General features: G+C 39.6%; 1 protein-coding gene across 3 annotated transcripts in view; it reads right to left on the bottom strand.

Annotated features, from left to right (window-relative positions):
- Window positions 1-2263: 2263 nt before the first annotated feature.
- The window catches only part of TXNRD1 (thioredoxin reductase 1), a 37250-nt gene continuing 22572 nt past the window's right edge, over window positions 2264-16941 (bottom strand). For 2 of the 3 annotated variants that reach the window (XM_084306652.1, XM_084306654.1), the window contains exons 9-15: window positions 16221-16313; window positions 14506-14582; window positions 12605-12761; window positions 10755-10862; window positions 9269-9364; window positions 7050-7184; window positions 2264-3743 (exon numbers count right to left, since the gene is read on the bottom strand). In XM_084306652.1, coding sequence (XP_084162778.1) covers window positions 3588-3743; window positions 7050-7184; window positions 9269-9364; window positions 10755-10862; window positions 12605-12761; window positions 14506-14582; window positions 16221-16313 — 822 coding nt within the window. In that variant the 3' untranslated portion in view covers window positions 2264-3587. Of the gene's footprint in view, window positions 3838-7049; window positions 7185-9268; window positions 9365-10754; window positions 10863-12604; window positions 12762-14505; window positions 14583-16220; window positions 16314-16941 lie in introns of all 3 variants that reach the window. The other variant, XM_084306653.1, reaches the window with a different exon arrangement.

Raw genomic sequence — 16941 nt, 5'->3', positions numbered from 1 at the left:
GGGTCTCGGGGTGCCCCTGATGGCAGCACTGACAGAGGTCACCTGCCTGTGGTGAGGAACTGCTGAGGTGAGATGGCTGCTCCACGCTGACAGGAGCAATGTCTGCCAGGCTGGGGCCCAGGCCAGGATGTCCTGGCATTATCCCCCACATACCCAGCGCTGTTAATAAAGAATACCCGCTTGCTAATTCTCCAAAACGAGTCTTGGAAAGTTTCTTTGCTTTTTGCGTTCCCCCATTGATAAGGGCACAACAAGAAGCTGAGGACCAACTGATCACCTGGGAAGGTGGAAATTAGCCAGAGACGGTGGGAACGTGCAGGAGAAATCTAGGGTTGTTTAGAGGAAATCAGGAATCGTGCTGTGGAGGGGCTGCGCTCCCTGCGCCTGGGTGAGACGCTGTGGGACCGGTAGCTGGAGGGGCTCCTCTGCCGCTGCACAACAGCCCCAACAGCGCTACGGGCTGGGAGCTGGGTGGCTGGAAAGCTGCCTGGCAGAGAAGGACCCGGGAGCAGTGGTTGATGGTCGGCTGAACATGAGCCAGCAGTGTGCTCAGGTGGCCAAGAAGGCCAACAGCATCCTGGCTTGGATCAGACACAGCATGGCCAGCAGGACTAGGGAAGTGATCGTCCCCCTGTACTCAGCTCTGGTGAGGCTGCACCTCGAGTGCTGTGTTCAGTCTTCAGCCCCTCACTACCACAAGGACATTGAGGCCCTGGAGCGTGTCCAAAGCTGGTGGGGGGTGTGGAGAACAAGTCTTACGAGGAGCGGCTGAGGGAGCTGGGGTTGTTTAGCCTGGAGAAGTGGAGGCTCAGGGGCGACCTCGCGGCTTGTGAGCTGTCGAGCCCAGCTCGGCTGCGTGGATGCTCTTCCTGATCAGCAAAATCGCTGCGCTAAGGAAGAGGCAGCATGTGTGCAGCGGGCATTGCCATCTGACTGCAGCTACCAAAGGGGAACCTCAAAGTCTCGTTTCAGCAGTAAATGTGCAATGAGCAGCGTTTTCAGCATGCGGTGTTGGAGTGACCACTGCAGGCTTACCAGCTCAATGCAAACACCAGCTATTAACTTAAGCAGGTATTTTTAGCAGCTGTACAGCTAAGGGAGAAACAGTGCCAGCAGAGCCAAGAAAAGCACAAGCGAGGCTGCTGCGAGTTTCCTGCATCCCCTATGCCACCGAGGCGCTGACCTGCTGTGCCCCCACCACACACCGCTCTGCCACAGTCTGCCTGCACCACGCAGGAACTTACAAATCGTGTGTTTTGTTAGTTTGGGTTAAATACACCGATGGTGTTGGGACAAGAAGCCCCCTCGTGGGAAACAGTTTCACTAAAACACCAAACAGCGTTTGCTTATGGCCTGCAGCCTCTCTGGGATCTTCTTTCCAACACCCAGGCGCCTCAAAGCACCACTGAAAGAAGCATTTGTCCAGAGAGGCCTTGAGTCACCCCATCCCACAGCTTGCACCCGCGGGAGCACAAAGGAAGGAGCAGAGCTGCCTAAGCAGCAGGTCTGTTGCTGCATGCCCCGGCCAGCTCACACTGAAGTCTCAAGGAGGAGATGGAGACATTATCGTGTATCTCTATCATCACACACAGATGACAAAAATACACACCAGAAAATATTTTCCTTCTGGAGGAAGAAAAGAAAAAGCCCTAGGAAGAAGAAGAAAAACAAAAAAAGCCTCAGACTTTTAAGTTTAAAGTAAATTAAAAGTAATAAAACCCCCTTTCTGAATTACGTCATTAATGTAGCAATGTACATCAACACTGAGAACAAGACCCATGAGAAAGAACAGGTACATTTGGTCCAATCTTGCAAAGCTGTGCTCGTGTATGTCTTTATTCCCTACATGCCAACACAGGCTCATTACACATCTTTATTCCCTACATGCCAAGATCAGACCTTCTTGTAGACACACTTGAAAATAACGCTGTTCCTGTGCTTCAGTATGAAGAGCTGAACTGCTCCTGGCTTTCCAGAACACACACAGACAGTAACCTGTGCAAGCACTGGTAGAGTTGGTCCTAGTTCATTCCTTATTTTTAAGCGTGTCCTGATATGTTTAACATGCAAAAATTGCACATGGAATAGCCCCACACCCTGTTTCCAGAGAAGAACTCTAAGTTTTGTCTTCAAAACTCAGAAGACTTAAAGGAATCACAGCTGGGATTATCAAGGTGCCCTCTGCTGGCCCATTGAAAAAGTCATCTTGCTATCCCCTGCTTTCTTTTCCCAGAAGAGCCATCAAAGCCAGCACCTGTTTGTGCAAACATTCCATTTATTTAATAAACTGGCCAGAAAAACAACATAACAGACCATTCCTGATGACATATAAAAGTTTTTTTAAAAAATCCTTCCATTACATATGACTTTATAAAAATAACTTAAAGCACCATTCCAGGAATCTCAGTAGAAAACCATGGATTTGTTGCTGGGTAGAAGTTCAGGCACAAGGTGTTCTGCCCAGAGGGAGGAAGAATTTACCCCATTTTCACACCGCAATGAACTCCCAAGAACCATTTAATTAAAGTAATCTGAACCTTCCTGCTAAAAGAGAGGGAAATGAAAAACCAGATCAAAAAGCACAATCATTTCCGGTACAAAGAGGCATTTTACCACCTCCTGATAAATATGGATGGAGTTTATCCAGCAAGAGAGTGAAGCTCGCTTGTACTTTTCATGGAAACCTCCATTTCAGAAGTATTGTCTTCTTAATTGAATACAAAACAAAACATACATGGAACTAAATCTAGCTCTTACGCCTTGTCTACACAGAAGAATTTTCACTATAGGTTTTCAGAGATTGAGTGGTGGTGGTTTGCCCCAGCTTGAAGGAAAGCTTCAGTACCAATGTGTTTAAAGTGGCCAGTTCACACCTGAAACCGTGCAGTATACAACTGCTCACCTGAAAAGGAAGAATTTATTCAGATTTGATAGTTGTTATGTAACACACTTGGAAGTATAATCCATTCAAATCAGGATTCTGTCAATTCTAAACTGGACTATTACCACAGAAGCTGCAAGATACAGCTCAGAAGATCTGTTATATGCAACGTTGTTACTATGAAAATAAAAAAGTTTATGTATGACAAGGCTTTGATAAAAACTATTCTCTTTCTCACCCAGAACATTTTTTATAAATAAGCATCTCTAGAAAGTAAAGTCATTCTGAAAGCAAAGAGATGTTATTCTAGATGGTACTAGACTTCTTTCAGTGATAGCTTCTTCCTCGTGACCAAACATGCAGGTAATTTCCCCCGTTTTGGTACACAGCTCTGATCAGGGAAAATGGACATTCACGAGGAGGACTTGTACTTGCAGTGTTAAAACCCGGTACACAGGGGCACTACACAGTTATCTGAACTTGTGGTGACATTCTGGAGTTAGGATGCTCTTTGTTCAGGTAGCAAACTAAGGAAGAAAAAAACAAAGTTGTTGGTCAGCTGTGCCAGCAGTTCTTCCATCACTGCCCACCAGACAATGCAGGTTTTAGGCTATGACTTCATGAAAGCATTTGTTAAATGCCCTGCCAAACACCAGCTGGAGAGTTCAATACACCCATTGCTTTGCTGATTGCCAGCCCATCACCACTAGTGACCGACTCCGACTCCCGCAGAGCTCTTCTCCTCAGACGAACTGAGCGCTCTGGTTAAGATGTACACACTTCTGCACACTTCTGAGGATGACTTCTCTCGAAACCTCTCTTCTGAAGTACACAAGTCAGCCACAGTGATGAAAGTCAGTCTCTGGCAATAACAAGAATGGGGGTCTTTAACCTCAGCAACCAGCCATGAGAGTATTTTCACCAGAACGCTTAGTCACGGACAGAGTGGTGAATACCTTCAGGGAAAGAAGAAAAAACAAGAACAAATACTTTTTAGTACAGCCAGAATCTATCTTCTCTTCCAAAGATTAATTTGGGCATAATGCTCAAACCACAGCCATTTCCTAAAGTAATAAAATAATAATAAAAACCCCTACATTTAAAATCCTTGCTACTAAATAGCGCGCGCACACAAATCCCCCCTGTTCCCTTCATTTACCCCATGGCCTTACTTTTACGGTGGAAAGAAACAATTAAGGAAGTCTCATGGCTTTATAGCACCTTTTGCCTTACTGCTGGTAAGTTTTTACAGTGCGAATGAGCTCAGCAATAACACTCTCCAGCCTGTACACCTAACAAGTGTCTTTATTGCTTAGACAATTTCTTCGTTGGGAAAGTGAAGTTAACCTAAGGCTGTAGCATTTGAAGAAAACCTAGCTTTTGCCTCCGTGTCTTTCCAGATATTATGGAAATGTGGAGCTAATTGCTGATGAGGGTATTATGCCTGGGTTTTGTATCCTCTGGACAATAGCTAAGAAACACTCAAGCCTAGCTTGGAAAAGTCAAATCTTTACTGCTTTCAAGTCACGTTAAAGTAAAGGACATATTGAAGAGTAATTATTGAAAAATTAAATGATATCAAAATTCAAAAAGAAAAATTATACAATAACGTGTTTAGTATTAGAACTTTACTATGCAAATAATTGCATTGCTTTGCACAGATGTAATATAGAAAGGAAAACAGGAAACCAAACTAAACCCACTTCTATTTAAATAGTTCGAAGTTGCAATAATTAGCCATCAAAGCCATCTCTCAGGAAGAATAAACTTAGCACAGAATAAAGTAGATACACATTTCATTTATGCAAATAGCACTGAAATATCTAAAGAAAATGGGGATCTGAAAGCCCTACAGTCCTGTAAGTAGCAGCTTTATTGCATTAAAGCTGCCAGAGCTCGTCAGAGACCATCAATAAATGATATGGCTCTTCTACTTTCTACAAGCATGTAAAGTATTATGCAAAAGTCAGGAAGACGAATGCATGTTTAATATATTATGGCAGAAGAACCAAAATATATTTAAACTATGGTGCATGGCTTGATGCAGGGTTTCTAACTTTTCAGTTCTGATCCACAGACTGACAATCCATGGGAATTTTCATTTGTTGCTATAGAATCACAGAATCATCAAGGTTGGAAAAGCCCTCCAAGATCATCTGGTCCAACCATCACTCACCCTACTACCAATGTCACCCACTAAACCACATCCCTAAGCTCCAGGTCCAGCCTTTCATTAAGCTTCACCTGCTTTCTTCTTGTCCCAACTGCAGTCTCTGGGTCTGCTAGCCAGTTCCAGCAGCTCTGGGGACCACAGAGCTCACCAGCTCCAGTAAGCCAGCTGGGAGTCTTTTGGTAACTAACTTTTTAGCTGACTCACAGAATCATCCTAGCTTTCAGAAAATACCTTTTCTTCATCACAGATGCTCAATCATATGTGCCCATATTTAAAGCAGTGCAGTACAGCCCAAAGTGAGAGGTAACTCTCTATACTTCTGACCTTCTACCAATCTGTACTTGCAGTTATTTGTACTTTGCCTTGCAAGAAATTCCATTCAGAGTTCAAGTTTTCTGCAGAATATAATGCTGTTCAAATATGGGAAGTGAAATCTCACCCTAATTTACAAGCAGCGAGAAATGGGACCCTCAGTCTTAGTCTTCAAGTTGAGTAATACCGTGTTTCACGAGTCTCTCTGAGCAATCAGTTAGCACTAATGCCAGTGAAGACGTCGGTATTTGATCCTGCAGCACTGACCCTTTAGTGCTCAGATCAGAGTTCATGTTCCTTAGCCTTTATATATGCATCATAAACAGAAGGCTATTATCCATCATTTTATTCAGCCAGATATGCACAGCCCTGACAAATTCCAAACATTTTTAAAACATTTTTTTCTTAGTCAAAGAGTACCATCTTGCACTTTGATTTTTGTTTACTGCATAAGAGATTAAATTAAGTAACAGGCATAAAAAACCTTCTAAAGACTGGCATTAAAAATGATCAGTGTTCCCTGGAGCTTTTAAATAGTGTATTTCTCCTGAGCCAATTTCTTCCTCCCCCACTCAAACAAATATGATTATCTGAAATTACCTCCCTAAATTATGTCTAATCATCATTCTATTCAGTTTCAATTTTAGCAGCTCAGATGTCCAGAATAAATTATGACTATCAGCCTCTCTTCACACTGCATATGCTAATATCCTGCTCAAGTTCACAGGTTTGAATGCCTCACTCAAAGTTCCCCCTCTGCAGAGCCCCTGATAAGATAAAGACTTACTGCCCCTCTTCAAGGACTTGAAAAGAACACTGCTAGATGATATTACGGGGAAAAAAAAAAAAAAAAAGAATCTGTTTTGCAGATGCTTTGAAGATGATTCAGATTGCTAGAAGTCCATTCCATTAAAGGAGCTCATATGAAATTGCTTATACCACATCAACTCGGAAGCACGTGAGAAGTGGGCTTCACTTCTACAGACTGGTATCCTGGTGCTCTCTCTTACACTCCGTAGCTAAAATACACAGGTAAGAACACAGATTCTGTACAATGACCTACAAGGGTCATATACAGTTACCTGGGATTCTCAGCTAAAATAAGTGGCCCTAATGCTACTAAAATCAGTGGAGCATCTCTGACTTACACCAAGGGGGAACTGTTCCCTCCTTGTTAGACAAAATTCAGTTCTTTGTTAAAGACAAATAGCAAGACGAAGGCAAGAAGTTGTTACATGGCCTTGTGTATTTCAATTCAAATACAAAGACCTAGAGAGTAAAGGAGAGAGCTTCAGAAGGACAGAATTTAATAGAAGAACTGGCATGTGGCTGGTCCCCTTCCACAGCACCAGTTTATATGCCTAATTTGAGTACATATATCCAGAAAAATTAGCTCTGACAAGCACCTCCAAAACGTGGGAGGAAGATTCTGTTCTTCCCAGTAGAGGGAGCACTGGGTTAGTGGAGATGACAATTATTTCACAAATGAAAAAAAAAAAAAAAAAGTAAAAGTTAGTTTTTTAAATATTAAAAAAAAAAAAAAAAAAAAAAAGTTTCCTGTCTTTCCCTCCCCTCTACTTTCCCCTAATTCTGACTTTAATAAAATTCTGATGTTTGGATTTCCAGCAGCTTATCCCAGAACGCTACAGAAGCTGGGATAGGAAGGTGACTTCATATACAAACCTCTGCACAGACTGGATGGATTCCTATGGTGCTGTCTAGCTGTTCTTTGGTCAATCCACATTTAATAGCAGCTGCAAAGCCTTGGGTGACTTCTCCAGCATTTGGGCCGAGGACATGGAAACCAATGACTCTCTCCTAAATAACAAAGAATCAAACGCAAGCACAGTTAGCTGTAAGGTCTTACTGAGAGTATTCAATTTCACCAGTTCACAAAACATGCCACAAATTCATGTAACCACAAATGTGAACTATCATTAGCTCCAACAGAAGGGACTTAGTGGGAATAAATTTGTCTCCTCTCCAAGAAGGAAAAGATTAAACTAAGAATTCACGAATCAGCTTCCTTACAAGCTTTGTGCATGAGTCTTCCATTTACATCAAGAGCATTCAAATTTAACACACATCATGATCTACACTTGATTATTGTGTCCAAATTGCAAATGTCCTTAAACTTTATTCAGGCAAGCTGTTCCACTCATTCCAGTAAGATTAAGTAAAGGCAAACATCTTGCATAAAGGTTTGCAATATCAGGGTCTATGCTAGCTGGATGGATGGTGCATACCTACAGAAGAACTCACAACTTGATAGTTGCTTAGTTGCTTGATAGTTGGAAAGAGCTGTAAGCTAAAATTCTGGCTAGAGAAGTGACAAGAGGTGTGTGGTAACTCAGCTGACGACTACTGTTGTTGTGGTGTTCACTGCCATTGGAAGATAATATACCTAGAGATTCCCCAAATAAACTGAAAGACATCTAGTTACAAAGAAGAAAATATGACTCCATACATTATTTCTCATACCTCCACTACTGTTCAGCTGCAAAATACGCTGAATTGTGCACATATCCTTACTGAACACCCAGGGGAACAAGCCCTTTGAACTTGACTTTCTTTTCTTCAAGAATTTGTCTTCTTCAGCAAAAGCTAGCTGCTGTGGGCTTCAGTGGCTTTCAGAACATTAACTAGATTTTGCTAATCACAGAACTAGCCCAGTTGGGAATCAAGAGTTATCTGCTCCTCCTGCTAAATATCACATGTAAGGGAGTGGGGATAACCAGTACACTGGAAGGTTATTTTCTTTCAGTAAGCCTGACGACTGGGAATTACCAGAAGGTTCATTTAAATAAGAAAAGCTAACAGGAGACAGTATCTAAAATAGAATTATCCTTACTTTCTATTAAAAATATGCACATAATGTAAACATAAATCCACAGAAATGAAGCTGAGATAACTACAGTTTCCCCTATAAATTTAAATAGTTAATTTAATAGTTTCCATCCGGGGTAACTTTCAGCTCAAAAACTCTAAATGTTTAAACATATTTCTAATTTTCAGGACAAGAAAACATTTTAAATCACCAGAAAGTCTTCCTATTTTCTTAAGTAACTTTGGATTAGGAACATAAGTATGGGTTCTAAAATAACTTCCATGTTAGTGCAAACTCCTCCAGAAAAAGGAGATGGGCAAAACCAAGCAGATTTGAAGACTTCACAAAATGACACAATGCTTAGGAAGACTGCAGGAAGACAAATCTGTAACTGGTGATAAAATAAAACAGGCATAATAGATTCAAAACTTCATTAGGGCTTGAACCTTTATGCTATTAGCTTATTATTGCAATTAGCAATTTTACTTGTGCTTTTGCAGGTACTGTACGTTTCCTTAACCAGGAAGTCTTATCCTAGTCCAAGGATGATCCTGGCATTATCACTCTAAATGAGATTTGTGCAGGCAAGATATATTAATCCTGTTAGAACAATCTCAGGAGTTTTATAGACACATATGGATTTGCAGAGGTCAATGGATGCAATGATTTCTGAGTGATCTCCACTTCAGAGACAAAAATCTCTCCAAAAAAATCATATCCTAGTTTGGGAGAGGGAGAATAAGATAAATGGATGTGACTTCTAACCATTATTTTTTCTGAAGTGAATCAATGGTTAAAATTAATGAACAGTCTTAGAGCTCTCTATTTGTCATTTTTCATATACAAAATACTCCCTATACAAATGCTGACTGCAAAATTTTCTATTTTACTGATGGTGATTTTTGTATCAACAAAAGTACTGCATCATTACAAATACTTATTACATTTCAAAAGGTAGAGAAAATGTAAATTCTTTTTTAACTTGTTAAAAATAACCTATTTATAATTGTGGTGTCAGTGGTCCCTACAATGAACATACAGTTTCTGTTTTCTTTGGAAGTAAAGATGCACTTACATTATCTCGAATATTGCAAATTATCTTCGCATAGCATTTGTTGTTGTCTCTGGATGGCACAGTCCATTCCAGTGGCCAGAAATGACTATGGTACACCTGGAAATACAGCACAGATGAGAAAAAGTTCTAATTACATAGCGGAGAGCATCTGCTGTCTCAGAGAGATCTTCCAAAAACTGCCAGTTTATCTTAAATTTGCATTGTCTGCTTCCAAAACTAGAGCTTTACTACTGACTGCAGCTGCAACAGACTTAGGAGGGTAAAGGACTTAGAAAATCATAACCTGAAACGAATTGCTATTTGAAAGAAGTTCCTAGGTGACTGCAACTTGAGTAAAAATATGCCCCTTCACAAAGTTGGAGAGAGAGAGATCAATGTTTCCTGTATTAATGGAGCTACAAAGCAATTATAACCATTGCTATACAAAACTGAAATTTAATAGGTTTGGATGACAGGTGCAACTCAATATTCCTACTGAAGCTTACAAACCAAAAGCCGTGTGACATGATAAAGAGATCAGGATCAACTAGATTAGGGCTTAACCAGAACACAAACGTTTCTGGATGCACATTTTCAAAAACGTGAAACAGAAGCAGATTTGCCACAATAAAGGGTCCAGTGTTTCACATGGAAGAGCAGAAACTTAACTCAATAACAAAAAATTGACTCTGTATAAACAAAGTCTGTGGGCATAGCAGAATTTCAGCCTCTGTCCTGTAGTTAGGTTAACAGCACTGGATGTGCAGCCATATTAAGTCATATTTACCTCTTTTCTCAATGTACAAAAAGTGCATCTGACAAAGCTAAGAGGAAGACAAGTTCTCAGCTTTATGAGCCACCACTTATGTGCTTATTTCCCCCAAATAATGCTCCTCAAGTGATTCAAGTGGACATAAAAGAAGTTCAGATTATTGTCACACACCCTCCCCTCATGCTTCTGTAGTGTGGTCTCCACAGTATTTTGTAAGAACGGTTTGGGACACCAAGTGCCTACATATTTCATTCCAACCGCAGTCCCAGTGAATGAAAAGGGGTTATTCAAGTGAGTAAAATTAAGCACGTATCTGCCTACATAGTCAAAATAAACAGGAAAAACAGCGTACCAACATTTGTTTTCATAAAGTAAAAATCATCATGACAAAGAATTTACCATCCTGTAGCTACAAAAAGCTCAGCTTTGACATTGAAACCAATGTATTACTTCCAACACCTCTCATTTATCCTGAAGTATTTGCATAGAAGATTTTTTTTATAATAAATATTCCACCTACAAGCCCTGTTTGTCAAAGAGAGAACATATTTACAACTAGAACTATCAGAATTAGGGACTATTTTTAAAGCATGCTTAGGAATTGCCAAGGAAGACAAAAATATAGTCTCCTCCTGACCTTACATCAGAGTACAGAATGCTGTTTTAATCAACTTTTAACATCATTTTAAATTACAGACTCGGAACTTAAAATCTAGATGAAATTAAGGCATTTACCTCAATGTTTTCCTCCCCAAATTTCGCTATTGCATTCTCTTCGGAATATCCACAGGCTCCATATTCTAAAGGAGTGAACACCGTGGTTGGAACATTCACGTAGTCACACTGTGTGGTATTCAAAATAAAAAACACACACGATATTAGTAATAACATCAGCACACCGAGTAAAAATTAAGCAGTCTGAAAGTCAGGAATAAAAGTTGTATTATTTGTAACTCTGAAAACTACTTTTTCTTTATTTTAAATGAAGCTACAGTTCTGGTGTTGTCCCTCTCAGAGGTGTTAACTACAGCAAGAACAGAAAGACAGTTCAAAGCCACAGTGACATTAACATGCACAGAGTGAGAAGGAAATGCAGTAGCGCCCTGCTTTAAAACACACCAGATCACAAGTGACGCGGGAGATAAAAAGCAGTCAGTTCAACTGCTTCTACAGAGCGTTCTATTTTTAGGAGGTACTGCTACAAATACAACACCACCATCCAAAAACCAGCATCTTTTTCATCAGCTGCAGTCTAAAGTCTTTAGCATCTTTAGCAGATGCTAAAGGCATGAACTACAGCCATCTGCAGCGATAGCACTGAAGTTGTGTCCCCAGTCACATCCAATGTAAGTCAAAAAGGCCTGACTACTCCACTGACAGTGATCTGCCAAGATGCATCTGCAGGACACAGCCCAAGATGCTGCTGGCCTTTGCCATCAGGGTAGATTGCTGGCTCAGAGTAAACTCCTTGTCCCCCAGCCCACCCCAAGGGCGCTTCTCTGCAAAGCTACTTTCCCACTGCTTGATCCCCGACCCACGCTGGTGCATGGGGTAACACCTGCCCAGGCACAGAACAGCCTGTCTATGAGAACGTTACTCTAGCCCTACTAGAATCAAAGCAACAACATCACTGCTCTCCCCATATTTACCAAATTAATCATTCTGCCCCAAAAGGCTAGCAGGTCGGTTGCCTCTAATTAATTTCCAGCAACTTTATTCTATTAATTTCAACTCTAATTTCTTTGTGTCTAGGTATCAACTAAGGTGCTGTTTACTATTCTTTCCCCACCTATCCATAATACTTATGTTTCATACTATCACCCTTTCCAGATTAGTTAAAACAGCAGTGTAAGCCAGGATCCCACCTAAGCAGTTATTTATTTCTTGGATTCATTCAGAGCGATGATGCTTTCTTTAGCAGCATAAGGATTTTCATAACCTGAGAGACAGTTATTTGGCATCAAATGTAAATTAAGACCGATCTGTAGTTCTGCAGTAAGAAATCCTGGCTCCGGCTATGGTTTACTTAAACTTTGCTTGACTGATATAATGACATTAGGCACACTAATTCAAGATTCTGTTACTGCAATACCTGCCAGCCTAAAACAAACAACTCAATCAAGCTCTAAATCTGGCTGATAACAGAACCTGATATGAGTACAGCAGGCTCTACAGTCGCAAAGGTTTTTACTTAATCCCCTTGGTTATGAAAGTGAGACAAGCACCCATATCAACGCTGCTTGGATAACATTGCTTCCTTCCCTTCTATTTATAACTTAAGATGTAAAAAGTACCCATGTTACTCCTATTTGAACCAGCATAACTTGACTGAAGCCTACAATCACACTCGTATGATATGTAAACACTGGATTCATTAATTCAACTTCTCAGGTATAAATACTTGTTGACTTATTGGCACACTTCATCGTTCTTTGCATCCATATTCAGTTTGTAGCAAAACTGTGTACAACACTGAAACCATAAGGATGTGAAAATACTAGTGCGAGTAACACTGAAAATTAAAAGCATCGCATCTCCTTGGAAGAAGTAGAGCAATGAGTGTTTTGTAGCAATTGGTTACTTACCTTAGTGGTTGCCCCACCATAAAGCCTCTGAACTAACAGTCTTCCTGCCTGGATTGCCACCGGTGTGAGTTCCAGCCTGTCCTGCAGTATATCTCCGATAGCGTAGATGTATGGCACATTTGTTTGCTCCACATCATTGACAGGTATTTTTCCTGTTCTGTAATTTGCATCAACAAAAATAAAAGATGTAAATATTCTGCTGTGAAGACTCAAGTGGTAAATAACATTGCAGCAATTGGGCCCTTTAAGCTTCAAGAGATAGGCATGTACTTGAAATATGTGGAGAAGAAGTCATAGTCACAACCTTACAACCTTGGTCAAGAAAGTAAGCTAGTGTAAAGTTTGGTTTCTACCAAGACTACAGGAATTTACACACTGGATAAGGAGGTAGCCACTGAAGTTGATTCATCTGAATAAATTCATTGGTGAGACATAACTGCTTTCCTCAAAATACACTACTACCAGCTGAACCGTGTACTGGAAACCTTGAGAAATACCAGGAAGAGACTTCTCCCACTCAAGCTGTAGGTTGAAATAATTTCTCCACTACTGAAACTCCAGTCCAGTGGGTGAAGTAGTTTCAATAAACTTGACCTTCAGGCTTCTTCACAGAAACGAGTCAAATTGTTAGACACCCCACTTAAGAAATACAGCAAGCTTTTTAGCATTAAACGTATTGAGCTAATGGAAGTTTTAAATTATTAATATTTCCTACTTCATTAATAAATGACATAGTATAGTAATCACTACAGGAAACTTATCTAACGAGTAAACTTAATCAGACAGGCACATAAACAGTTGCACAGTTCCTTGAAGGACCAGTAGCGATTTTTGTATAAAGATGCAACTTTCTTAATTTTTGGTTTTGTTAACAAATATATACCGCTTATTATTACTTATATATATATGCTACTTATTATTATTAAATATATAATACTTATTATACTACTAATTCTATAGTTAGTTCTATTAAATTAGTAACCGATGTCCCAATGTCAAACAAATAAAGACATGTAGTGTTCTACAAGACAATATGGGTCTGCCAATTCTGAATTGAATTTTGAATTATTATTATTTTTTTTAACTTTAGAACATTGCAACAGTTCTCTTCAGCAACATCAGTCACAGTATTCATATACAAGCTGCCCTCTGTACTGCTCTCTCACATACTACCAAATCGAGTTAATGGTTCCATCAAAGGGAACATGGTCTAGGCCCCTCATATCTAGAATACATTTTCAAGTTACCAATATTGAAAATGCTACTGATAGCTCCACCCCCTGGAGCAATGACCTCACTACATTAAACCTGCAATTCTCTGCAGGAGAGAGATTGTTTCCAAAGGTAGAAGCCATAAAGCAAGAAATAAACTCCTCCAAAAACTAAAACACATCACCAACTCCAGCTGTGAGCTTAAGAATGCTACTTTGATTTTATATTCCAACATAAACATACAGTAGTATTTATGTTAAAAATGTAAATGAACCCTACCACACTAAAAGTCCATATGAACAAACACATCTCTGCCCCCAAGAGGTGGCAGAGATTAAAAAAAAAAAAAAAAAAAAAAAAAAAAAAGGTGATGGGAATAAGAGAGTATGAGAAACAACTGACAGATCCTAGAAAGCCCAGTCACTGGAAGGAGCTGGCAGACCAGCCTTTGAACTGAGACAGAGTGGAAGAGACACATTTGCCTCTCAGCATTTAGGAACTGACATTTCAGTATAAAAAAGAAAATGTGGTTGTACTATGCAAGATAACACAGCTATCTGCTGCATAGCCTCCTATCCAAACAGGAGACAATTTCTCCTGAAAGCATTTGACTGAGGATGCACGGCTGCCACTGCACTAGTCAATGGCACCAGCTGTGTAGTCAGTGATATAAAGGAGTCTCTTCTTACTTTTCATTGATTTTCACTCCAACTTTGTCCAAACCAATTTTTCTTGTACACGCATCCCTTCCAATTGCTAGCAGCACCTGCAAAACAGCAATGCACATGTTACTGATTTCCTAAAAACTCAAAAGCACCCCTGCTTGTTGCTACCTATTATTTTAATTACAGACTAAGGATCAGTACCTAAGGTTTGGTCACATTAAGATAAATACATTAGTTACCCATTGCGTGTTCATTGAGTTTTACACAAGCCACACTACCATCATGACCCAACAATACCAAGTTTTAGCTATAGGATTAAATGCAGCCAAATATATTTCCCTGGAAAAATATATAAACAGTATTCTAAATAAATCTGTTATCATCTTTCCTTGCAAATACATACTAAATTGTTATACCATATTCCCATATGTTGACACTAAAACACTCTTTAAAGAAAGGGCTCTTTAGGAAGGAAACTCAGGTGCTTATGCAAATAGAAGACAAAATAATCTTTGTTTTGATCAAAAAATATCACTTACTTACATATGCCCTCAACTAAGCCACTGCCAAATAATATTTGTTGAATATTATTTGTTTCTGCATTTGTTCAGAGTGATTTTTTGGACATTTGTTCAGGCCAAAATTCTTACCCAAACCATAAATTTGGCTACCTTAACTAGAAAAACAAATTTCGATGTATAATGTCATGCAGAGAAGTGTTTTGTGCTTTTGCGTCTTGGACAACTGCCCAGTTAACTACACAACGTACAAGTGACAAAAGAACTGTGTTGAAGTTGTCCAAAATCTGTTTCGAGTCTTTTAGATGACCAAACCTGCCAGATCTTCAGAGCTGAAGGTTTTCAAATGCATCATACGCAGCTCATATAATAAGCGACAGCATTTCAGTGAAAGATGTAATAGCAATGAGAAATCAGAAGTTTCTTTAAAATAAATAAATAGAAAAAAAGGCACTGATTTGGAAGTTTAAAAAAATCTTTCAGTACCATAGACCAAGAAAAATAGTATGACAATGCTGTGAAACAGCACTGCTGACCAATGTGTGAAACACCACCAACTGATGGATGGTGCAGATAGATGAAGTCACTGGCACAGACTATTTTTTCCTTTCAAGGCCTAAGAAAATGAATGGTGTGAGAGGTGATGGAAGCAGTCAAACATATAGAGGCATACCTGCATGCATTTGCACTGTAATTTTACTGCTTTCAGTGTATAATGAAATTCCCTGCCTGACTTGCCATGGGGTGTTTGTTTTTGTGAAGATGTGGCATCAACAAACAATCTTAACAACACCTTAACAACAACACCTGTTTTGTGTAGCTCTTGTAATGACCATTGTTTTATGCTAACTCCAGAACAGCATGCTTCAGTTACTATAACAGTTATTAAAAATCATTACTTATAATTTATGACAAATACTTCCCTGGGCAAAAATCCTGCAACTGATTCCACATGACCAAGCTCCTCTAAATCCCTAAGCTAAAAAACAGGTTTCAAAAGCATGCAAGTGATTTGGTAAGGCACGTGGGACTCATGCCCATGGATTCTAGGACTTTTCTCACATTAATTACATGTTGATTATGTACCATTAGCCTATTGTAATAATTGAAAATATTTTTTTTTTTTTAATTAAAGCTAAACTATGGATAAAAAGACCCCAGGAAGCTTAACATTAACTGGAAGGTTATTCCATGTTCTTTACATATATAGACAGGACTCACAGTATTGTATTCCCCTTCAATTACTTCATTCCCCTTTGTGGACTTGGCTGTAACTTTCAGTCTTCCAGGAGTTCCTTCCTCAATCTGCTCAACCTACATTTGGGAAAAAAAGAAAAAAGAAAAAAAAAAGTTAGTTTCAAATTAAAGTATACACATATATCTAAGTCCCACAATATATCTTACGATCAAACGTGAGTGTTTAACCACGACCTAAAATTCAAGCATTTGTTCTAAAGATATTTTCACCACTCTTTAGATTTGTGATTATTACTTTCATATTTAAACATTTTGTTTCATCTCCATGCATTTATTCTTATAATTAACACAACAGGACCTCATTTCTGTGTACAACAGTTGTATTGACTGCTAATTCTTGTCCAAGAAGCTGTCAGTATCAACTGTGGACAGGGAAAGTGAGGAGGAAGGGAACTACTTCTAGACCTGGAAACAGAATCAGACATTTTCTTAAGCCACACCTAGAGGACCGTGGTGTCTTTCACCCATGGGGAAGCCACAGTCATAGCCCTGCCCCTACCCCTGTTGAGTGACATCAGTCCAATACATAAAGCTGCAATTGTTTTGCAGGAGAGGGCAGCAGTTGGCTCTTAATGGCTGAAAACCACCAGCAGCTTAAAAAAAGAAGCAAACAAACAAACAAACAAAAACAGCCCTTCCAAGTTCCTCAAAGTAAGCTGAAATAAATATTACTAGTTTTAGCAAC

Source organism: Netta rufina (assembly GCF_964035555.1).
Source record: "Netta rufina genome assembly, chromosome: 1".
NCBI classification, from domain to species: domain Eukaryota; kingdom Metazoa; phylum Chordata; class Aves; order Anseriformes; family Anatidae; genus Netta; species Netta rufina.
The sequence above is the reverse complement of the archived record's forward strand: the minus strand, read 5'-3'. Positions and strand labels throughout refer to the sequence as shown.